Source organism: Lontra canadensis, unplaced genomic scaffold, assembly GCF_010015895.1.
Source record: "Lontra canadensis isolate GAN:19392208 unplaced genomic scaffold, GSC_riverotter_1.0 scaffold1, whole genome shotgun sequence".
In the NCBI taxonomy this organism is placed as follows: Eukaryota; Metazoa; Chordata; class Mammalia; order Carnivora; family Mustelidae; genus Lontra; species Lontra canadensis.
This window is the reverse complement of record NW_022630995.1, coordinates 64,278,041-64,302,246: the sequence shown is the minus strand read 5'-3', so window position 1 is coordinate 64,302,246 and position 24,206 is coordinate 64,278,041. Positions and strand designations below refer to the sequence as shown.

Genomic DNA, 24,206 nt, shown 5'->3' with positions numbered 1-24,206 from the left:
GGAAGGGTCCCAGAGGATCTGCAGGGGATGGAGAGAGTCAGGGTTAGGGGAGAGGGTCAGGGTTGGAGGGCACCCTGGAATTCATCAGGTAGTTAGGTCACCTGGTGCACAGACTCCTGGGGAGGGCATGGCCAGCCAGGTCATTCTGCAAGACTGTGGTCTCCCACTGGATGGACAGACTGCTCTCTGCCCCTGGCCAGCTCATGGAGAGAGCAGTGAACACTCCAGATATCAGGGACGGGACCCTGGCCCAGATAACAGTGTTGGCCTCTCATGGGAGAGAGCCACCTCCAGCTGCGAAAGTGGGGCATCCTTGGGCAAAGCCTACTGCCATTTGATGGGGGAATTTTAGCAAAATTCTCTGTGCCCCCTGTTTCCAGCAGGCTTATCCTCTGGGACTAGACAGGGTGTGGCCTCTGATTTGTGGGCAGGGACCCAAGCCACAGGTGATGCAGTGTTTCGTGAAAGGAGCCAATGTTTCAGGGCCCACCCCCAGCTCCCCTCCAAATTTGTGTTGGGGTCTTGAGACACCCAGCCAACTGGAAGCTCTCTCTATTCCCTCAACCCAGGCCAGGGGCTCTTTATAACCCTGTGTCCTTTCTTCCCTGTGGACTGTTTGCCCCTGGGGAGTGGGGTGCTATGAGGATGCCCCTGGGCTTCCCTCCCTTGCATGGGGCAGCTTCTCGGTGAGAGCACCGGGTGGACCTGGGCCTTCCCAGAGCAGCACCGTCCTTCCTCAGTGGGATGCGGCATTGCTCCTGGTGGGATGGAGGGGATGACAGTGGCCACTGTTGACGCAGACAGTGACAGTGTCCTCGAGATCACAGGATGGGCCAGCAGAGAGTGCTAGATCTGGGTGCTGGTCCACGGACACTTGAATCCCAGCTTGTCACTTGCTGTGTGACTTTGGGCATTAGAGCAAACTCGTCTGTGTTTAAAATGGCCTTATCTGTAAAAACGGGGATGATCCCATCATGCTGGCAGGAAGCATCAGGGTGTGGGGGCTCACCTGTGAGCCCTCAGGCATCCTGTCACCAGAGCTTTGGGGATTTCATGGCAATGCATGGTCAAGACCACAAGCCTAGCTGCCGTGTGCCCGTCTTGCTTGCTTCTGGAAGCCTGGAGCTTGGGTAATCCTCAGGTCTCCTGCTTATAGTCACTCAGAACTGAAGGCCATTCCAGCCCCTCCTGGACCCAAACCCCTGCAGGGCCATGCGGCTGCTAAGTTCCACATCCGGGCGTTGGTGGAAGATGTGCCCAGGGAAGGGCCGTCCTGCTCAGTTGTGCACAGGGCCTCCCCCGAGATGGTGATGAGCTGCTTGTTTCCAGCTGTATCTGGGCCCCTCCTCACATGTCCACCAGATCCACTGACCTCTGGCCAGCCAGTGCAGAAGAACTACAGACCCAAGGAGACTCTGCGCAGAATGCTGAGTGCAAGGCTGCCACAGGTGGGCTTCTGAGAGGAGGTGGCAAGGGAGTCTGTTTGTACTGAGTACAGACATGGGGATGGCTGGTGTTCAGTGCTTACAGGACCAATGAGACTCAAAATTCCCAGCTGCTGCCCCGTCCCAGGTCCGACAGACCTACCTTCTCTCTTGTGCACCCACACAGCACACACTCCCACAGCTACCTGCTGCCATCTGACCCGCAGGTGCCCGGAAGACACCCACACCTGCAGACCCACACAGGCACAGAGCCACTGGTGCAGCCAGGATCACTGGTTCATGAAGCCAGAAGTCCAAGGCTCTCATTTTATCCTCTGCACACATTGACCTTGTAGGGGTCGTTATTCTCACGGGGCCTCAGCTTCCTTACCTATAAGAGGAGGTCCCATGGAATGCACAGGCCTAAGAGGGCCAGGGAAAGTCTCTGAATGTGCAAAGGGACTTTTTAAGCCAGCGGCTCTCAGCCCTGACTGCACTGGGACCCTTAAAGGTCACTGGGACCTTTAAAATCTGCTTTAAAATCTGCTGATAGCTCCTCCTAGCCCCAGAGAGGCCAAGTTTGATGGGTCAACATGGCAGCTGGTGGGGAGGGGAAGATAGGGGAGTATCCTCTCTCCCTGCTCATCCATACTAAGTATAACCCCAACACCCCCCCCCAAAAAAGCAATACAGCAGACAAATTGCAGAAATGTTGAGGGTGGAAAGAGGAAGGTGGGCTGGCTAGGGACCTCAGGACTTGAAGTAAAACACAGGGCCCGTGTCTCCCACCTCTCATGCAGCAGCTCAGGGCGGCCAGGTGACATCTTCCACCCCAGGCTGCATGGGTAGGTATGAAGCAAAAGGCCTGGGGCAGCCAGGAGGATGGGCCCAGGAGACTCTTCCCATGGCAGCCTGTGTCTCCCATCTCCACCTTGGGGCATAGAGCAAATGGGGAAGCACATCCCCCCCACACACGGACCATCCCAGGAACCCCAGCTGGACTAGGCAGGCCAGAAGAGCACATTGACAAGCATTCTGAAAACCACCTTGTACTCAGAACCACAGGCTGTAATGCACCAGGCCGAGACAGGTAGCAGCTGCTCCAATAGAAGGCTCTTCCAGGATCCAGTGTCTTCTGATGTCATGTCTGGGAGACGATAGAGGACCACACCCTACACCAAGAGCCACTTGCCGATTTGAACCTGCAAAGACAAGTGGCAGATACGATGTTGACAAGAATCGGGTGTTGGGGTTCCTGGACAAGGATGTTTAGGGCAGCCACTCAGAAAATGCTTCAGCAAACAAGTACAAATTCTTTGGAAACACCTGAAATAAAGAAAGGTAACCTCGCCAAAGAAATAGACATTACTACCCCCCCCAAAAAAAGAGAATCAAGTGGAAACTATGAAACTGAAAGAGAAAATAACCAAAATTTAAAATTCACTGGATGGATTCAGAAACAGCATAACAGAATACGGCAGAGCGGTCAGCAATCTCATAGATGGAGCAGCAGAAATGACTCTGTCTGAGCAACAGAGAGAAAACAGCAGGGAGAAACTGAACAGAGCCTCAGAGATCTGGGAGGCAGCATCTCACAGTAGAATCCTGAGAGGAGTGAAGACAGCAGGCTGGAAAAAGCATTCAAAGATACGGCTGAGGGACGCCTGGGTGGCTCAGTGGGTTAAGCGGCTGCCTTCTGCTCAGGTCATGATCCCAGCGTCCTGGGATCGAGTCCCACATCAGGCTCCTTGCTCCACAGAGAGCCTGCTTCTCCCTCTGCCTCTGCCTGCCACTCTGTCTGCCTGTGCTCACTCTTTCTCTCTCTCTCTGACAAGTAAATAAATAAAATCTTTAAAAAACAAAACAAAACAAAAAAACAAAGATATGGCTGAACACCTGCCAACAGTGGCCAGAGACCTAAACCTACAGGTTCAAGAAACTTGAAGAATCCCGAGTAGGATGAATCCAAGGCAGTTCACGCCCAACCCAGTTACCACGAAAACGGTTGAAATCTGAAAGAGGGTGGCATGTCTTGAGAGCTGCTGCAGCAGAAGACAGACAGACTCCCCAGAGGACAAGGCCGCCTGGAGACAGGGGGTTTCTCAGCAGAAGCCACAGGGCCAGAAGGAAAGGGCCTATTTCTGTGTGTCAAAGGACGGTTGCTGTCAACGCAAATTCTGCACTAAGGGAGCCTATCTTGCGGGAATGAATGGGGAAACTAAGAAATTCTCAAAGGAACACTAAGCATTTCTCACAAGCAGATGTTTAAAGAATCGCAGGCGGCAGGTGTCCCAGCAGAGAGACATGGTAAGAGAAGACTCTGGGCCTCGGAATGGAGAGGACATCTGAAGAGGTAAAAATGGGGCAAATATCATCTACGCTTCTCCTTTCCACGAAGTTCTGAAATCCTGCCTGATGGTTGAAGCAGAATTTGTGACCTTATGCGATGGGGGCTCCAGGTAGGTAGAAGAGACACCCAGGACAGTTGTCATCACAAAGTCAGGAGAACAGAGTGACCTACTGAAGTAGGGTCTCTGGGCTTTATACAAAGCGGTCAGACACAGAGACCACAGGAGGCAGCCTGAGCACGGGACCCTGTGACAGCAGTCTGGGTGACAGCGGCACCTCCAGGCACAGGACAGAGGTGAGGGCATGGCTCTTCTCAAGTTCCCCAACCATTGTGTCCATCAGAATGCCCTGGAGGGGTTGTAAACCACAGCTCATGGGACCCCAGCCCTGGGATTCCAAAGCAGGAGGTCAGGGGCAGGCGCTGAGAATTTGCCTCTTTACCCAATTCCAAGGGACCCTGATGCCGCCGGTCAGGGATCCCACTTTGAGAACCACTGCTCCAGCATCTTTGTGAATCAGGGGTTCCTGTGTCTCAGTGGAGGGTCCCTCAGATCCTCAATCCTATGGCTTCACATCCCCGAGCATGCCTGGCTCTATGTGTAAATTAGGAGGGAGCCCAGGACTGTGAGTTGGGGGCCTTGTCTGGCATCCCAGGGCTGTGTGACCATGGCCGGCCCCCTGATCTGGGCCTCGATTCCCCCTCTGTCGAATGGGAGTCTTCAGAGAGGCTAGGAGGAACAGGGGTGGCACGGCAGGTCTAGCCCCTTGTCCCTCTTCTGTGTCCAGCTCCCCTGCCCCTCTCTTTTCGATGCTGGATTTCATATAAAATCTCTTTGCTGAAAGAAGTTTGAGAACCCTGACCTTGATGTAGCAAAAGGCCCTTTCGGACCCACATCCAGGACCTTCGGACAGGCCATGTAGGTGCAAACAAGTACCCAGGATAGGTTCCCCAGCTGAGGCATCACCGCCAGTCTTTCTTGGGTCCACACGTGACCCGTGCAGAGTGTCATCTCAGCCCCCAGAGTTTGTGAGGACTCCCTGAGAGGAAAGGCCTCTGGATGAGCCTTCTTGGGTCCTGGATTGGGTGGGCAGGCAGTTCTGTGCATGGTACCCACCTCAGCTCTGGCCAAGGCTCAGTTCTTGGTCCCATGGATGCACATGGCCTTGTGGACACCAGGAGACAGAATCTGCCACCCACTGGGCCCAGACTAGAGGCCACGCAGCTCCCGCAGTGGGCACTGGCATTTGGTCCTGTTTGTTATTGCCGGAGCTGCTCAGGGTCAGCCCAGTGCTAGGAGCAAGGACCCCAGGAGCTTCCCCCAGGAGAGGGAGGTCCTGCCCCTGCAGGGGGCTCGGCTCTGCCGTGCTGCCACATATCCTTCCCCCAGCCAGAAGGCCATAGCAGAGAATCCCCGCACCACTCTCTCCAGACACATTGCAGAGGTTAACTGGGAGAGTCAGAGCCCGGGGCCCATGCAGGGCAGCCAGGAATACGAGTGGTACAGCCGGTTCAACTGTGGGATTCCCGTGGTATCAGACCTGCCCTTTTTTGTTTCAAGAGAAGCCGAACTAGGATTTTAATGTGAAATTCCCCCAATGGCAAATAGCTCACGATCATTTAAAAAAATAAAACAGTTCACAACCTTTGGTTGATGACGGGCCTCCATTTGCTGCCCTGGCACAGGATGGCACAGCCCTTACCACGCCCCCCCATGGGGAGCCCTTCCTGCTCCTGTCCCCAGCTCTCCGGGTCTGCCGGATGAGGAGCTCAGCCTGGGTGACAGGTGATGCCCGGGCCTGAGGCTGCCAGAAAACACAGGTGCCCAAGAGAGTGCCACGGGGTTCCTGGTGTCCTAGGCGGGCTCAGGGGCTTCACACCCCTGCTGGCGGACTTCCTGGGGACGGAGGTCATGATGGAGGCAGGGCGTGGCCCCTCCAGCAGGGGCGGGGCCTCCGTGCGTGCATGACAGGGCTATGCTGTGTCTGTTTCAGGACTCCCCTATTCCAAATCTGACCCTCCCCCAGGACACGGAAAGAATGGCTTGGACCATCGGGTAGGTACTCAACGCCTCCTTGGCTCGCGGTATATTAACCATGCCACGCCAGGAGCCTGAGCATGGAGCCCATAGCTTCTTGATCCCGCGGCAGGAAGGAGGGGCCTGGGGACCCTGCTTGCCCACCGCCTCCACCTGCTGCCCTGCCTGGGGGCTGTGCTGGCCCCTCTGCAGACCACCATCAGAGCAGAACTGGAACCCCCTCCCTTCCTCCTGTCTAACCCCGCCCCCGGCCCAGGACACCTCTGTGTGGGGGAGGGGGAGACAGCAGCACGCAGAGCATTCCGACCCCAAGGTCCCTTCCGAGCCACATCCTTCTTCTGTGACCCAGAGCCTAGTGAGGGGCTTCCAGGATCAGCTAGTTGGTGAGCAACATGAGCCACGGATCCACTTCTTTCCTGGAGTGTATCGTCGCCTCACTGCCACTGCCTCCAGCTGTCACCATAAACAGTGCCATTTGCATCTGGGACCATTACCGTCACTGCTAATGCTGCCACTCGTGCCCATAATTTTCCTGGATCCCATACTCCGTAGCTGGCTGGCTCTGGCTGCTCCCAGCTAAAGGCTGGTTGGACTTCCCCATCCCGTCTTCCCAATCGGGGATCTTGGAATGTGAGCCCAGAGAGTTTGGCGCCTGACTTGTCCCTACGGAGGGGCTGGGCGACTTTTTGTTGCTGTTCCCATAGCTTCACTAGTCCCCAGTGAGGACCCCTGGGGTGGGATGGGCATGATGGTACCAGAGGCCCCCCTATAAAACCCCAGGACACCCCCTCTCAGGCTGCCTCTCCCCTGTCTAAGGATGTTTGTTCAAAACTGGGGCAAGTCATTCCCCCAAAGAAGGTGCTCAGAATTCGAAGCCCCCGTGTGTTGCACAGCAGAGGTCTCACCAATAGTGTGTAATGCCTGGACCCCCGCCTCCGGTCACCAGGGCATACCTCGCAGCTGGGGCCCGGCCACCTCTGCATGGCTTGACTCCAGTGAAGCCCCCTTCCCACTCACTGCACTTCCCATTCTGGAACAGGCTGGCTCAGGGCTCGCGGGCCGCATGCTTCTCTCAATTTTCTTCTAAGGATTCCTCCACGCTTCCTCTTCAGTGGACAGCAGGGAGGGCACGGCAAGGGCAGGGGGCAGGAGGACGTCCACAGGACCCCCACAGCACCAGGAAATGTCAACCCTTGGGCTTTAGGGTTGGGGACCTGAGGGTGGTGGGGAAGCCTTCCAGAATGTCCTCTGCACATGGAACAGCTTTCCTTTGACTCGGGGGCCCAGGAGGGTAGCGGCGTTCTAGCCCTCAAGCCAAGTCCGGGGACTGTCCCTCAATATGTGGAAGACAATTAAGGGAGAAACGCTCCATATTTCTAGCCTTGGGGCCTGGGCCACACATCATCTGGGGAGATGTCCTCCTTGGTTCATGCTGGAATGGCTTGGATCGATGCTCCCAGCACTTGCAGAAAAGGCCACAGCCGCCACACGCACCCAGCCCCAAACAAGCTGGGAACAGCCGATGAGACATTCCAGCATGGACGTAGGCTTCACTCCCTCTCTCAGAACTAGGGAGAGCAGGGGCTAGACAGAGCTTTACAGAGTCTAGAGCTGAGCCTCTGAGAACGTTCCTCCTGTGCTCTCAAGGGTGGGAAGCCCGTGTGTCCTGCAGATGCTAGGGGGCGGTTGATAAAAGCGGGTGTGTCTTCTTGGGAAGATCGTTAGCTCTTCATGTTGCTGATATGGGAAATTGGGGACAAGCACTGGTGACTTCGCTTTAGGGTTCTTTTTCCCTGCAAAGCTTCTTTTCCTGTTTTTTTTTTTTTTTCAGACATTCTAAGACTTTTATGTAATTTTATGCCTATTTCTCAGTAGGAAGGCCAGATACTTGAGCTTTTGAATGACTAGCCTTTCACAGTGCGGCCATTCTCAGCACCTGGATGTGGTCACCTGCCACTGTCTATTGCCCACAGTCCTCACAAGCTACTTGTTAGGTTTTTTTATTTTGTGTGCGTCTCTACTTCCAGAAAGGATTCTAGGTGGCCTGAAGGAAAAACACAGGCACACTGAGACCAGAAACCCACCAACCCCAAATCACAAAGGGGCAGAGAAGGAAACTCTGAAAGAAATTATGTATCAGAATCCTATCAGAAACAGAAGAATATTGTATGAGCCAAACCGCTGGAGCTTAGCTCTGAGCTTCCTAGTAACCAGGGCAAAGAGGCAAACATGACTGGTGTGTAGTTCTTGTCCAATGGAAGGAGATCCATTCATGGCGGGGGCAGGGTGGGGGGAGAGGTTTCAAGTTGTTGCTTTGAGAGAGATTTGTCCTAAGGGACCAGCACCCTGAGTCCTAGAACTCATTTAATTGTCCCGCTAACCAGTCTGCCACGGAGCCCACTCACAGCGGAAGCTCTCCTCTCTGTGGAATAAATTGTACAGTAGTCACCTGTCACAGGCACTCCCATGGGTAAGGCATCATGGCCCTCAGCATGTGTCCCCTGGTCTGTTATTAACAGAACGACCGCTGGCCACTGACAGAAAAACCCTGATGGCAAATACGTAGAGACTGAATTCTCCTGCTGGTTGACAGATTCTAATAGCAATAGAGGGGACTCTACTTCATGATGACACTTCATTCAGCAGGCGTAGCCTTCGTACATTTAAGCACACCCAGCAGCATGCCAGTGCTGGCACCCTCATTAAATTCAAGACGGGAGGCACTTTCAATGTGGCATTTGGAATCAGACGTGTGGATCTAATGAACAACAACAACAAAAAAAAATAGTAAAAGTCATTTGGAGCAATTGAATAGTGCAAACAGCAAGCCATCTACTAGGTAGATGGGAAAAATCTCTGTCTTTTGAATCAGATTTTCGTATGCCTGTAAAGCATTTGCAAAAATGCCTGTGTACAAGGAAACCTGAATAAATTAAGTCTGGTATTTTCCCATGGTGACACTGGAAAGGACACTTGCCACGCTGAGCCCCGAGTTCAAATCCCAGCCGGTGTATGTCTTAGGGAAAGTCCCTTGTATTTCCTGAGTCTCTACTTCCTGGCTTTAAAAGAAGTTACCCTGACCTCTTAAGATCAGTGTGAGGACAAGTAACGGTTAAAACACGTGAAATATCCTAAGCTCTGTAGCTTGGTTACTACAAGAGTAATTGTTACAAAAGCAAGTTCCAACCCCTCCTTCCTTCCACGCTGGTGGCTACTAAGTGGCATATTCCAGCTTGGCAGGACAGTAACAATGAGCCCTGAATGGGCTCATTTCATTCCTACTACTAACAATTCCAGTATCATCTTTGAGAAGCAAAAGACATGGGTTAAAACGTTTACAGTTTTGTGTATTGCTGTGTGATCTTGGGCTCATTCCTTGACCTCTCTGAGCCTCATCCATAAAACCACAAGGATGATGCCCACCTCCTAGGTTCACAGCAAGACTTGTAGACCATATCTGTAGGGGTAGTGGGCGACTAGTAAACTCCAAACCAATGGGAGAGGCAAATAATCTGTTGCTTTTCAATTCTCTGGTGCCTCTGTTGAGAACCACAAGGGAATTAGCCAGTGGTGGGCCCAGTGGCACTGCCCTTGTGGGGCTCCCCTGGGTACCCCATCTGTTAAGGAATGACCACAAGGCTTCCTTGCACCAGAGAGGTCTTGGAGATCCTGGGCACTTAGAGGACCAAAGGTAGACTGCTTTTCCCCTTTGGACTGATTCGGTCCCCCTCCCGTCCACCCAGAAGATGCCCTTCCCTCTCTCCTGGGAGTCTCTGTCCGGCCTCAGAGCCTGGCAGACCAGTGGACGCTCTAACTGCCTGAGGTGGTGGTGGTGACCTGAGAGTCAGTGGCCTGTGATTTAGGGCAGTGGGCACTAGGGGGAGGCCTCTCTCTTCCACATCACTGACGGGCCAAGGGGTTGAGAAGGCGCCTGGAGAGCAGGTTCGCCTTGCCTTAGGTGGGAACCGGTTTCCGGACCAAACAGGTGCGTATAGAGGTGCTTCTCAATGTCATGAGAAAATGTCTCAAAATCTGTCCTTGCAAACTGCTAAGGAGAGTGATTCTGTGATGGTCAGGAGAGTGGATGGGGGTGAGGGCGCCTGGCCCAGGGCTGACACTAGGTGAGGCAAGTGGGGCACTTGCCAAAAGGCTCCATAATCAATGTAAATCTTGTTCTAAGGCAGTATTTTTAAAAATCCAAGTCAATGCAAGAAAATTCATGATGAACAAAACACCAAATATTTACATAGAGATCGGCTCCAACCCTCCACTTACGTGCTTGCCCGACTCACCCTCCTTGTCTCCCCTGTTTGGGATGAAGGACTTGGGGCTTGTCTGCTGCCCGCACATTCTCTGGGACGACACCTGCTCCTTGCAGGTCACTCCTGTGCTTCCGGACCTAGTGCTGACCGTGTTTTACCAGTCTCCCTGTCCAGAGCGAGGCGTGACCCAGCCCTGGGACTGCAGGATCCCAGGGCCCATGTCAGACCCCAGAGCAGGTGCTGGGCCTGTAGGAGCCATGTTCTTCCAGCGGCTCTGTGGACTAGGGGCCGTAGCAGAGCTGGACTCGTGGTATCGTGCCAGACACAGGAGTTGGGGGTAGAGATACAGGGCCTTGGCACCTGCTTTGGGGGCCCTTAGTGGTGTGTGGGGTGGTTTTTTTCAGGCTAGCGGAAGTTAAGAGACTTCCCGACCTGGGTGGTAGAGTTGCATGGAAATGGCAGTCCGCTGACAACTGCCGTGAACGAGGGAGACAGACACCTAAGACGGTGGCCTGTGTTCTTCAGCATGTCCCGACCTGAGAGCCATCCTCTGTCACGGCCGCTCGGGCACACAGAGCTCTGTCTAGGGGCTGTACGGACCGGCCCTCCTGGGTGCCTGGGGACCACAGGGTCTGGAGGGAGCAGAGGCCCCCGCGGGCTGGCCTCCACAGCAGGCTAGGCTGCACAGTTAGGGGGCCGTGGGGTGCAGGGAGGAGGCTCGGAAGGCGGGCAGAAGAGCTGGGCCAGGCAGGGTCTGTGCTGGCCTGGAAGGCAAGGGGGAGGCGTGCGAGCAAACCCGCCAAGGGTGTCTCAGCTTGGCCCTTCCAGAGCCGAGGCACCAGGGACTCTGGGGAGCCCATCGTCCTCCCACCCAGGCCGGGCAGCACCAAGGCACGACCACCCGCCCCAGCAACCTGCCTCCTGCCGCCTTCTCTCTTTCTCTTCCAGAATGCCAATCTGGCCCCTGGTGGAGCAGACCTGGATGCCAGCTGGGGCACGCGAGGTACAAGATGCGGGGACCCCCATGGGTCTCTGGCTGGGCAGGGGTCTCTTACACATTCCCACAATCTCGTTCTGAGATGGGCCCCTCTGGGACCACCTGGAAAAGGCTCCGAGTGTCGTGCAGTGGGGGGAAATGGGGGCACTCGTTACCCCTTGGGGAGCTGGTTACTTCCATTTTTATGTTACAGGACGTGCTCCCTTCCCTCCTCCTCATCCTTGAGGACAGCTGACCCTGTCCCAATCCATTGGTCACTCCGGTCACCCGGGGAGAGAGCTGTGTGTCAGAATCGCCGTCCTGTACCAGGACTGAGGCCAACCCCATCACCCACCATTACATTCTGTGGCAATAAGGGGGGAAGCATCACAACAATGCCTCTGGGGTCTGAGTCAAACGAATTCAGGTCCCAGACTGCCTCCCACTCCTCCCGGCTGTGTGGGGCTCCTGGGCTTCGAACCAGGAAGTTTGCTTGCCAGAAGCTGATGCTCCTGGTGTGACCCCGGCTGCCTGGCAGGAGCCTGACTGGGCTTTGCTGGTTCTGAGCCCCTCCTGGGTGGGGTGCTCACTCGCCCCTGTCACCCCGCATGGCAGGAGTGTGCACTCATGGGCTGCTGGCTCACGCTGGGGGCTCACTCTGGGGGCTCGCAGCCAGCCCCCTGCATGTGGCTCAGAGCTGGCACGTCTGGGTGTTGTTTGGGGCCCACTGGGAAATTTGGGGACCGGCCCATGTCGCCCAGGCCCCTTGTCAGGGTCCCCCTCCCAAGATCAGCTTGCGGCCCATGTCCTAGGGGTCTGCTTTCTGTGGGTTCTACGCACTCACAGAGGCCCTCTGATCCATACAAGTCTATTTTCTGACACGGCAATTTTAGTCTGGCAGAAAAACCTTTTAAAAAGCGAGCGTGGGGAACTCAGGAATATAAAGGAGGAGCTACAGGGTCAAGAAGGTAAGAGAGTAAGAGGCCAAGGGGTCAGACCCTGCGCGACTGTCCATCTCTGCAATGCCCCCCAAACCACCCTGGAAGGTCGGCTCCTCAGGTGGGTAAACCGAGGCAGGCCGCGTTCTCAGGGCGGCCCGGAATCCAGGAAGACAGTATCGTGCCTGAGGAACATGGTGCTGCATCCGGCTCCCAGTCTGGCCTCCAGCCTCCTGACCATGCCTCCTGCTCCCCGGTTCCTTCCACAGAATCTGCCCCCCGAGGACTAGCGACCCAGTGCAGGGGGTGGGGGGGTGGTGTCCCCAGGACGGGACTGCTTCTGCCGCTGGACCACGTTCCTGTGCTTTCTAAACCGCCACACGTGGCTTCTGCTCTGTCTCTTACAGAATACAAGGTAAGAGGGGCCACCCGCTGCCACGCCGACCTCTTCCCGCCACCACACAGCTGCCCAGGTTAAAAGTTCCTTTTGTTGTGGTTTCCTATGAAATGTGTGTGTCCGATGCCGGCGCAAGTATGTACTCTCCATTGGCCTTCGGCTCTGCCCTTTGGTCCCGGCCCACGCCTGCTTCCTGGGGTGAACCTGCAGCTTCCTCTCCCCACAGATCTATCCTTATGATGCCCTCATTGTCACCAACCGAATTCGTGTCAAACTGCCCAAGGACGTGGACCGGACCCGGCTGGAGGTAGGAGGGCATCTCCAGGGGTGGGGGCACACATTCAGGCCTGCGGGGGGGGGGGGTCCTCTGCACGCATCTGTCCCCAGCATCAGTGCTGAGCACCCCCAGTGCTCCAACGCCTGAGAACTAGGGAGTATGCCCCAACACAGACGGCTTTGCCGAGGGCTCTAACTGCGTGCTTCTGGCCAAGAAAGCCTTCATGACAATGCCGAGTCGGTGGTGCTGGTTTTTCCCCTGGGAACTGACACTGAGAAGATGGTCACGATCTGTGGCCTCTCGTTTGGCCACGTTCACACCAAGCGAGAATAATAAGCTCATCTTTAAGTAGAGGCTTAGAAGGCCCAGAGGGTGTCAGCTCAGAGGAGATATTGGGATGATATTTGTTGACTGAAAGGACTTCGCTGAGCATGTGCAATGAGCCACGGTCCCGCGGGCCGGCGTGCAGGACTTAGTCCCCCTATTGTTGTCCTACCGGATAATCACTGTCCATGCACTGGATCTCCCCTCCCGAGCCCAGTCAGCCACCATTGTGCTGGGCAGTGCGGGGTCTGGAGTCTCCTGGGGACCCAGGGCTGCCCCTGCCCCCATCCATGCCCCAGGGCTGGGCCCCCGGGAGGCGCAGGGAACATCTAAGGCCAAGTGTGTGTCCATCCAGGGCAGGAGTCACCAGACTACCCTTCTGGGAGGGAGTCATAGGAGGGGTGCCCAGCCAGAGCGGGAGGGCTTCCAGGAAAAGTCGGGAGGCCAGGCGCATCTGTATGGGACTGCCACCTAAGAGGGGATGGCTGGCAGCCCAGGCAGGGAGCACTGGGGGAGAGGTAGGGGGGCACATCCGCTGCTCAGGAAGAAACATGGGGCTGGCTTTTGAAGGAGGGATGGGACTCTCACCAGCAAAGAAGGGAGAGCAGGGAAGGGGCTTTCCAGGCCAAGGGACCCACAAGTAAAGGCTTCAAGGAGTGTGGGTGGGGGAGCATCTGCAAGTTGTCCCCAGGCAAAAAGGAAGCCTCACAGTGATGCTGGTCAGCCACCGATTTCCCCCACACTATCTGACCTTGATGTGTGTGCCTCCAGATGAACATACAGCTTCTACTGAGGGGGTCTCTGGGGTCCTTGCCCACAGCCAGGAACAGCAGCCCTCAGTGGGAGTAACGGTGGTGGGAGAGGGTCTGGGGATGCTGGTGTGGCTGCAGCCTTGTGCAGAGACACATCCATGTGGACCTTTCCTGTTGCAAGTGACTCAAGCAAAAAGGGCCTCACCAGCTCATAGGGTTGAGCGGTCCCCCCAGGATTGGATCGGTCCTGCCTCGGGATCAGATTCCTTAGGGGAATCTTCGGGGTGTCTGCTATGGGGGAGATGGGGTTCTGGGTGGCCTCGGCATGGGGTTCAGATATGACAGTCCCCACTTGCTCCGCAGCGGACATGCTCTTTGCCTCCTGCTCAGTGGAGTCCTTGTTAGTCGTGTGGTCATGTCCCCAGCCTGGAGGGTGCCTGTTTGCTGTGTGTTTTTGTTCCTTAAAGGGCCAAGCCCTGTGGGCTGGTTGCCTCATGGAGAGAGCTGAGCCCAGAACAAGATGCCCGAGGTTCCTGGGGCCTGGGGCCAAGAGCTCCTTAGGACTAGCTGTTTCCCTCTAGGGACTAGGGTGTCCTTTAAATGACACCCCCTTTTCTTTTTGCTAAATATCAGATAAAAGGTGCAAAATAGCGGTTAGTGCCTCTAAATACTTCCTTTGAGCAAACTCGGAGGACGGGGTCATGCGTTTAATCATCCAAGAACACACCCAAGGGTGCGTCTCTGTATTCACTCTCCTGTCATCCCCAGCGAGCCGGAAGGCAAGCTGGAAATGTTTCCAGCAGTGGGGCACGTCCCACATTCTTCTGGGCTGGAGCTGGGAGGTGAGCCAGGAATGGTCTAGGAGGGGCCGTATCCCAGCAGGACAGGAGGGCCCCTGATGTTTTTATTTCAGGGGAGAGAGCTTTATTTTTAATATAAAAACATTTTATAACTCTTGTAGAACTCCGGAAAAATGCAAAGAAGGCAGCAAACATCACACGGAATTACCCCACCAAGTTATAACTCCTGTGGGCCCCACGCTGGTAGATATGATTCCGGAGATCTCTTTTGGCACAAATACCCAAAATTGCTGAATTCCATTTTTGATGAGTAGCTTCGTACTGTTTATGGAATTTGATATCAGCTTTTCAAAAAAGATTTTATTTATTAATTTATTAGAGTGGGGGGGGGGACGAGCACAAGCAAGGGAAGCAGCAGAGGGACAGGGAGAAGCAGGCTCGGTCACTTTCTTGACTGTTGCTCCCAGAATGCTTAGCTGACTCTCTCGTTCATTTGCTGACTATGTTTCAGGCCCTGAGCTGGGTCCTGGGATGTGTGATGAGCAGACAGGGGCCTGAGCTCTGCCCTCCCAGACTCAGTCTGATGCAGGAGGCAGAATCAACCAACTGATAACCCAAATGAGTCTGTGATAAGGGTTCTAAAGGGGAGGAACAGGGGCCATCAACAGTGGGTAAAAGTTAACTGGGAAAAAGGAAGTAACTGGGTAAAAGGAAGTGTTGTGTTGGTGTGTGTGTGTGTGTGTCCATATATGCATGTGTTTAAGGTGAGGTAGGCCCACAGGAAGAAAATTCCAGGAAGAGCAGCCAGTATGTGCAAAGACCCTCGGGCAGGAAGCCACAGGAGCTCTTTGAGGAAGAACTTTAGGAGGCTAAGGTGTCTGTACTTGAGCAGGGTGAAGGTAAGAATGGGGCCAGGTCTTGCCGGGGCCCGGGCCACGTTAAGCAGTTTGGATTAATTGTCCTTGGATTAAGGACAATGGCTTTTAATTTGAGGGGCTTCCTGATCAGATTTGTAGTTTGTAATTCAAAACAACAGCGAGGCTGCACCGTGAAGCCCAGCCTGGTCCTGTGGGTGCAGGGAGACTGGGAAGCAATGGAGTCAACCAGGCAAGAGATGTGGGCATCTTGGACAGTGTGGTGGCAGTGCTGAGGCACGCAGTGGGTGGATTTGGGGTTTGGGCACTATTTGGGACATCAAGGTGGCAGGACTGGGTCATGGGTCGTGCAGTGTGGCAGGGACACATTTAGAGTCACTCCAGGGTGCTGGGATGGGGTGGTGGCTGTGCTGGTGGCCCCTGGATGGAGCGGGATGTGCCGGGACCCTAACGATCACAGACACGATGAGGCTTGGCTGGGGGAATTCAGGATGCTTAGCCTGGCAAAATGAAAGGGGCCTAATAGGAGCCCGTAGCACAGAGCCCGTAGGTATTCTGTGATGTTGGTGCCATTTGGGGGAAGAATGGCAGTCCTCCGCAGCTCAGGAAGTGTGGTTCAAGGGACGTGTGGTCAGAGGAACCATGTAACCCCGATGGGCAGGCAGACTTCCCAGGAGACCCATTGGGGGCCTGGCTGAGTGCCATTCCTGAGATCCAGGGCTCTCTGTCCTAGAGGGTCTAGACCCTGGCTCCTGTCCCAAGGACCTGAAGGCCTCATGCACTGGAGGCTCTCACATCCTTCCTGCATTTGGAGGTTACCCTCTGAGGGTCTGCTTCCAGGAGCTTCCAGGAATGGAAGGAGCCTTGACTGTCCCTGGGCAGAATCAGATATCCTGGGGCCACTCCCTGCACATCTCTGCCCAGCACTTGCCAGAAGACATCACTGTTCCATTCACACACCAGTGTCTTGTTGCATGAGAGTGGCATCCCGGGGAAGAGAGGGCAGACTTAGCATCAGGATGTCCTGGCGGGTGTGCCCCGCTCCTCAGTCCACACTGAGAGACATTCTGCTGCGTAGGTAGGACGCTGTATCAGCCAAGCCTTCCAGAGAGACAGAGCCAGTGGGAGATAAAGAGGGGAGCACGCAGACTCGGACATGGCCGTTTATTTTCGGAAACTGGCTTGAGTAGTCATGGGGTCAGGCAGGTCTGAAATCTGTAGGGCAGGCTGGCGTGCTGGAGACCCAGGCCCGAGCTGACACTTCGAAGCAGAATTTCTTTCCCAGGAAGCAGGCAGGTTTTGCTCTTAAGGCCTCCAGCAGATGGGATGAGCCCCCCTGCCCCGTCCCTGTTACTGAGGCTAACCTTTACTAACATGAACCACATCTACAGAATGTCTTCCTAGCAGCACCAAGACTAGTGTTTGGCCAAACAGCTGGGCACCATGCCTGGCGAGGCTGGGACAGAAAGGGTAGTTATCCCGGGAAGCCAATGAGAGAATAGGAACAAAAGGGGTTTCTCGTCCAGCCAGAGGCCTGGGGGCTGGCCCAGGGAGTCCCTGGAGGGCCCTCCAGACTCGCCATCTCCTCTCCAGGGTTTGCAAGTGCTCAGGTCTGCAGGAAGGGAGTCTGTGGCTTCTGGACTGCCCCCTCCAGACCTTGAGGCTGAATGCACTCCTGAGTTTGCCCCAGCAGTAAGAACCCAAGTCAGAATGCGACTGGAAAGGAAGGACCCTGCAGTTAAGAATGCGTCCTTTGTTTAAACTCATCCAACCAGTCCAGTGAGAATCTGATAGACTGATGGCAGCAGCCGAGAGCGTGCCCAGCGCATGGACGTGGGCTACACCAGAATCTGGCGTTTCAGGGGCTCCCAGGTCGAAGGCTGAGCAGTGCTCCCAGGCCAGGCCAAGGGGCAGGGATTGCAAAGGTGGAGGATGGTGAGCGAAGAGGGAACCACAGGGGAGAGTAGGGTAGGCAGACCCCATGGAGAGGGGAGGAGGTTGGGAGACAGTATGACAGGGATGGGGGAACAGACATTTGGATTCAAGGATACAGGTGACCAACCCAGATTGTCCCTGGAAGAGGGAGGAAGGGAGACTGGGCTGAAGGGGCAGGCCCATGCCCATCCTTGTGGAGCTGGGAGCCGGATGAGGTCATCAGTAACCAGGTCAGCAGGTTCCTGATTGGCTAGGGCAACACGGGAAGCTCCCTGGAGAAGTGACATTTGAGCTGGGACATGTAGGATAAGAAGGAGCCATTGTGCTAAGGGAGAGAAAGCACTGCAGGCCTTGGGGTGGCAAAGATCCTGACATGTTCTAGAGGCCCCTTGGAGCAGAGTGGTGGTGGGAGAGGTGGGCAAGGGCACCTGATCGTGGTGCAGGGCCTCGAACCACTGGACAACATGTCACTCCACCTGGCGTAGCCTGCATCCCCTCCCTGCCACATGGGCTCTGGGAGGGCTCACAGGATGGTGGGTGGAGCATTCCTAGCACTCCCTAGACATAGGCCAAGCTTCACAGATGGTGGGGGCCATTGTTGGGATGATGGTGATGAGCTCGGTTCTCCTGTGAAAAGCGGCCCCTCGCTGGCCCAGGAGAGGCAGGCTGAGCGAACCTGCGGCCTGAGCCCCGTACCCCAGCCCCGGGCTGCCGACATGGGTGCGTGGGCTGGCCTTGCCTCGTGGGATGGGCGGAAGGAACGGCTGAGGGTCAGCAGGGCCCCTCCCAGGAGAACCACTGAGCTTAAAGAAGTGAGGGGCTGCTGGAAGTGCCCGTCGGGGTGAAGACCACAGGAGGGCAGGCTGGTCGCAGCGTGGGGCAGAAGGGGCATGGCTCCGAGGAGGCTCTCTGGCCACTGGGCCCCCTCCAAGCTCCCTGGTCCAGACCTGCAGCTTCCTGGCTGTGTGAACTTGGGCAAGGCCCATGCCCTCTCTGAGCCAGGGTTTCCTGGGGCAATAAAAGGAGGAGAATCTCAGGATGGGAGGATGGCAGCAGGTGCAGTGAAAGCTTTCAGCTCAGCCCGACCCATGGTCCTCGGTCGGTGCAGGAGAATTGTGCAGCTTGCCTCCCGAACTGGGGTCCTGGCATGGGCCTCACGGTGTCCACGGAGGTCCCTGACACTGGACACCAAGACTGTGTGAGAGATGTGTTTCTGCCGCGATGGGCAGCTTCATCCATGTTACCCAGAAAAAGCTGGGGATATCTGCCACCAAAGGGATAGCTTGGATGGCCAGGCTTCGGGATGGCAGGCCTGAGTTGGGCCCTCGTTCCATGGGAAGCTCTGGGCATCTGCCGGGCTGAGCCGCACAGTGGTCTGGGAGCGCAGTGCCCGGGGCCCCCAGGTGGAGTTCCAACGTGCCCTTTGCAGGCTCTGTGACACCGAAGTGTCCCCTGCCCGCAGCTGGGTCTGTAGCCTTGCAGAAAGGAGGTGACTGTGGGAGTGCCCTGTGCCTCACACACTGACCATTCATGGCCCTTCTCTCTGTGGGAAGATGTATGCGCGTCGGAGGTCGGGCCGTCTCCTCGGATGAGCTCCTGCAGCGAGCAGGTGACTGGTCCTTATGACTCACATGTTTGGGAAGCCTCCACCAAGGGCACCAGATCACAGAGTGAAGTCAGAGGTTCGTTTCCCTCAGAAAACCCCCTTCTAGCCCCAAGAGACTGGCAGAAAGATCATTAATGCTTTTTAAGGCAACGAGGCTTCTGGGTCACAGGTGTCCCATCAACAGGCCCCTCCTGGGTCATCCCATAGCCCTCAAAGGGACCCAACTCCCTAACTCTGCCCTCAGTGACATCACAGTGGCAGATTGAAACTGGGGCTAGTGTGAGAATGAGGCGTGGGGACTCTGGGAGCTTGTGGCGAGGGTGCAATCAGGAGAGGCTTCCTGGAGGAGCCGCGGTCCACGGCCAGATCTGAGCAGTGAGCACATACATGAGTATGCCACGTTGCGGAAATGGTCTCCCCAGGGGCACTTCTTGGGGAGCCCAGTGCACTCCAGGAACGAGGCTGCATCCCCTCCCTGCCACATGGGCTCTGGCAATGAGGCCAAGACACCCCTCTACAAAGGTGCCCCACCCTGGGCTTCCTCCCTACTCACTCAGGAAGGAGCTTGGCCATGCCTGACCTTGGCAAGCGCCTGGGGGTTGGGCTGCCCCTCCTCCTGGGGAGCTGGGGCCAGGGGAGTCGCCCTGGGGCCAGAAAGCTGGCTTCGGCCCCTGGGGTGAGCTGTGTCCCACGTGTCCTACCTGCCATGGGGCACGGGGTGAAGGAAGATACCTGAGTAGACTCAGGAGACCACTTCTGCAAGGTGGCAGGGGCCCTACGTGCTTTGCTGGGGGTCTGCTGACATATGACCCCTCCGGGCAAGTGTCATGCAGGGACCTCCCGCCCAGGAGACAGGCCCCCCAGGACTCCGGTCCTGGCTCCATCCTGGTCCACCTGCGCCACGTGACCTGACTTGGGTTATGATTATAGATAACGGGAAGAAGCACATCTGGGTCTTCTTGTGCTCTTCCACCTTTGGAATGTCAGCCCCTCCCGCTCACTGCTCAGACCTGGCCATGGATGGCGGCTCCTCCAGGAAGCCTCTCCTGATTGTACCATTGCCACAAACGCCCAGAGCCCCCAGGCCTCCTTCTCACACCAACCCCAGTTTCAAGCCCCATGACCCTGAGCAAGTTTATTTCGAATGCCTCAGCTGCTTCTCACCTAGGTGGCAGGGGAGACGCATCAGGGCAAGCTCCCCTCTTTCTCCTAAGCCCACCCTGCCTTCCCTGCTCACAGTGGGCTCCTGGAGGCAGCAGGAATGTGGGACCGCATCATCAAGATTAAGTACACATCGCACCCTGGCCCCCCACAGGGAGCCCAAAAGGCTGGAGCCAGCCTTGAATCTCTTTCAGGGCTGGGTGGGGCCTCCTGCCCAAGGACAGGCCAGACACCTCCCAGCAGCCCGCCTGTGTTCAGGCACTGGGCACGAGCACCACACCAGCTCCTCTGGCCCTCTGGCCTGCCCGACTCTCTCCTGCCACTGCTCCACCACATGTCCCCAGAGTACAGGTCCTGAGGGTGCACCTTTCCGTGGCCACCGGACCTGGGCTCTGTGCAGCTTTCTGATGCACTTCCCAGGCCAGCTTGGTCCCGAAGGTGCAGGTGAGCCACGTGGGACCTGCAGGGACAGGGCTCTCTGCCCCCTGGGCTCCCCCAGGACGTCTCCCAGCTTCCACAGTCCCCTTTGCCCTGGGTGGGGTGGGCCCCTAGGCTTGAGCACACAGTCACCCCTCGGCACTGTCCTCCCACCGCTGGGGTGCCATGCCTCCCGCTCATCCCCCTCCTGTGTATCCCCAACCTGACGACCCCCTCAAATGGCTCAGCCTGGAGGTCCCTGCCTACTCAGCAGGGCCACCTGGGGGCACCTCTCGGGTCATCCACTGAGGACAGCATGAAGAAAGTGAGACGCCCTCCTCCGACGCCAGCTTCGGGCTCTAGACAGTCCCTGGATCCCCTGCACGGCTGTCTGCTCCCCCAGGGGCCTGTGATTCCATCCCAGCCAGGCCACTGGTCGGTGCTGAGAGCAGGGGACACAGTTTGGCTCTTGTCCTGTCCTCTTCACGTTGCGGTTGCCCCACAGTGATGGGGAAGGTTGTGATTTGGTACCTAGAAGTGGGGTGCTGTTGTCTGATGACAATTCCTTGTCTCCATGGATTGGCTGTGAGCCCCATGGCATGCTGGTGTCCATGCCGTGTGGACGGTTCATTTCTGCGGCTGCCAGCATCTCTTCCTGTGCTCAAGCTCAAGAGAGCGGGGGGCAGCCAACCCCTTTCTGGCAGAGTCTCGCTTGATGTGGTGTTTGTGTGTGTGTGTGTGTTTCTGTGTGTGTCTATGTATCTGTGTGTGTGTGTGTTCTGTGTCCATGTGTATCTATGCATCTCTGCGTCTATGTGTGTCTGTGTGTGTGCTTCAGGGTCTTTCTGTGTCTGTGTGTGTGTCCACGTACGTGTGCATTCGTGTGTCCATGTGTCTGTGTGTGTGTGTCTGTGTGTCCACGTATCTCTGTGTCCATGTGTGTGTCTGTGTCTCTGTGTGTGTCTGTGTGTCCGTGTGTGCATGCACATGAATGCACCAAGTATTCGGGGCCCCAATTCAACCAGGAGGCCCTTCGGTGACTCACAGGAGACTGAGTGCAGTCCTGGGTTCCCTCCTCTGGATCATGCCGACATCTGGCTCTAAAACCCGCTGCCTGCCGCACGGATCTAGGGACTTTTGTAAAGCCATGAACAGTCGGCATGGGTGTCTGTGCTTTTCCTAGTTCACCAAATGTCTTCACCTCTGTTTCTCTCCGGACCATCACAACCCTTAGGATGAGTAGTTTTGTTTTAAAGTCAAGGAAACCGTGTGGGTGGGAGTGACAAGAATTGTTCCCTTTCATTGTAAAATTCCTGTCACATTCATCCCGTGTGCAGCCACCTCCTCAATCAAGTTCTGGAATGTTTTCATCCCCCTGAAAGGAAATGCTGTCCCGTCGAACAGTGTCTCCCCACTCCCGTCCGTCCCCAGCCCCTGGCAGCCGCTTCTCCGTTCTTGGTCCCTGTGGATTGCCCCTTCCTGAAGCTTCGTAGAAACAGAACCACACACTCTGGGGCCCTTTGAGTCCAGCCTCCTTCCCTGACCCTCCTGTCGCATGTCTTAACCGCGTTGCCCTGTGCATCAGGCCTTTGCGGCTTCTCGTGGATGGAGTGTGCTCCACTCTGTGTGCACGGACCCTGCTTAGGCAGCTGGGAATTTCCATGTTGTGGCCACTGGGAGTAATTCTGCAAACGGGGGTGCGCAGGAGGACCCTGTGTGAGTCCTGTTCGGTCGGGCCCCTAAGCAAGTCTCTTTCTCTAGGCTCAGTGACCAGCGCTGCAGTGTGGGAATAGCAGGGAAGCAGAGGGAACGCAGGGAACTAGACGGCCCCATAGGGCACATGGGTGTCGGGGGGGGGGGCATGGCCGCCTGGACGCCGATACTGCCTGCAGCAGCACGGAGCTGGTCTGGCAGTGCGTTGCAGAGCTGCTCACTGCTCCTCTCTGGGTTTTCCTGTTGGTTTGCAGAGGCACCTGTCGCCCGAGGATTTCCAGGAAGTGTTTGGGATGAGCATGGAAGAGTTTGACCGCCTGGCCCTCTGGAAGAGGAATGACCTCAAGAAGAAAGCCCTACTCTTTTGACTGCCACCAGCGTGTGTGACCACGTGCACGCCCGGCGGCAGAGCACGGGACACCCGGCGAGAACCACAAAAATCCCTCCTATTGCACCTGGCTCTGGCTTCTCTGTGTCCACGGGGGGCGGGCGGTGGGCCCCTGGAGAGGGCTGGGCTGGAGGCTGGGCAGGAGGAGGTCCCGGAGCCGGTGCGACCTCTGTTTCCGCCAGCAGTGCTCCTGCCCCCGGTTCAGAGCCCAGATGCCTTGCTTTGCACGGCTCCTTCCCCACTGTTGCTTGGCGTTAGGGAGACGCTGCAAAGTAGTGGTCCCAGGAGATCAAGGGACATCTACACGGCGTGTAGCCCGCCTTCCCAAACCCCTGAGCAGTGCCCCAGCCCCCCGCACGAGGCCCTGGGGGCACAGAGGTCCCTGGGCTTGGGATTTCAGGAGGTTGGTCGATGACAGTCGCTGACACAATCACAGACATATGGGCATCTGGCTCCCAGGGTCTGCTCGCCCCCCACCCATTTGCTCAGCCCCCCACCCCGGGGGGAGGCACAGCCTTGCGCACAGACAGGCCATGCCAGGGAGGGGGCCGCAGAGCGCCCAGGGCTGCATGAAGTCAAGCGTGGGGTGCACGATTTTTGCAACCGCTTGTGAAGCGTCTGTTTTTAGGGACAAACGTCAGCCTGACAGGGTACCTTAGGCCAGGGCCCTCCATGCACTGCATTTTTCTTCCGAATCATCCCCTAGATGCCTAAATGATATCTTTAAAGTAACACAGAAGTTTTTATTTTATTAAAGAGCATAGCCTACTTAAACATAAGATGACATATATAGAGTTCCCTTGTACGGGCCCGCGGAAGGGGAGCGCCTCCAGCCTTATTCTCCACTGTCCGGATCTGTGTGTTTTTGCTTTTTGGTGGGCTCCTAACCCCCAGGGCTCCTTGCCAGTTTTCTTTCCATGGTCATTGTTGTTGTTATTGTTGCTTTCTTTTTCACCTGTCCCACAGGTGCCCTGAAGGGCCGTCCTCGCCCGTGTGATACTGTCTGTACGTGTAGCCGCCACTGTCCGCCTCGCTGTTACTCTCCCCGTCTTGGAGAGAAAACGCCCTCTTCTGATGGCCAAAGCCCCAGAATAAAGGATTTCCATGCACCCAGCCTAATACCCAACATAGCCCTTGCTGTGCCCGTCTTTCCTGAAGTGAAACATAGCTCCCCAGGGTTGAAGCCTCGTGCGTGCCTATGCGGTTCCGAGACAGGCACCTGGCCGCTGGGGAAGGAAGAGGGAGACGCCACCCTCTTCTGGCCTGTGAGGTCTGCACAGGGTCCCGGCACAGAAGGCTAGCCACCCCCTTTCCCCCCTCAAAGGCGTCCCTATCTCTGATGAGGCCCGGGAAGTGCTAACGCCTGTCACAGGATGCTTGTAATGTGGGTGGACAGATTTACGAAACACGAAGGTGTCACCCAAGTCTGTTCCTCTGTCTCCTGCGGAGCTGTGTCTTTCTGAGTGTCCTGGCCGTCCCATCTGTGAGTCAGCGTGACTCCGATCCCTCCAGCCCCACCACACACCCTGTTGCACACCGGCTTCCCACCAGCCCGGCTCGGCCAGGGAGGCAAGTT

General features: G+C 56.4%; 1 protein-coding gene across 10 annotated transcripts in view; it reads left to right on the top strand.

Annotated features, from left to right (window-relative positions):
- The window catches only part of ABLIM2 (actin binding LIM protein family member 2), a 134,009-nt gene extending 110,260 nt beyond the window's left edge, over window positions 1-23,749 (top strand). For 7 of the 10 annotated variants that reach the window (XM_032855603.1, XM_032855584.1, XM_032855650.1 and 4 more), the window contains 5 exons: window positions 5,766-5,827; window positions 11,020-11,074; window positions 12,393-12,400; window positions 12,609-12,689; window positions 22,497-23,749. In XM_032855603.1, the coding sequence (XP_032711494.1) occupies window positions 5,766-5,827; window positions 11,020-11,074; window positions 12,393-12,400; window positions 12,609-12,689; window positions 22,497-22,610 (320 nt within the window). In that variant the 3' untranslated portion in view covers window positions 22,611-23,749. The remainder of the gene's footprint in view (window positions 1-5,765; window positions 5,828-11,019; window positions 11,075-12,392; window positions 12,401-12,608; window positions 12,690-22,496) is intronic. The other 3 variants (XM_032855669.1, XM_032855630.1, XM_032855660.1) reach the window with 1 other exon arrangement.
- Window positions 23,750-24,206: the final 457 nt, after the last annotated feature.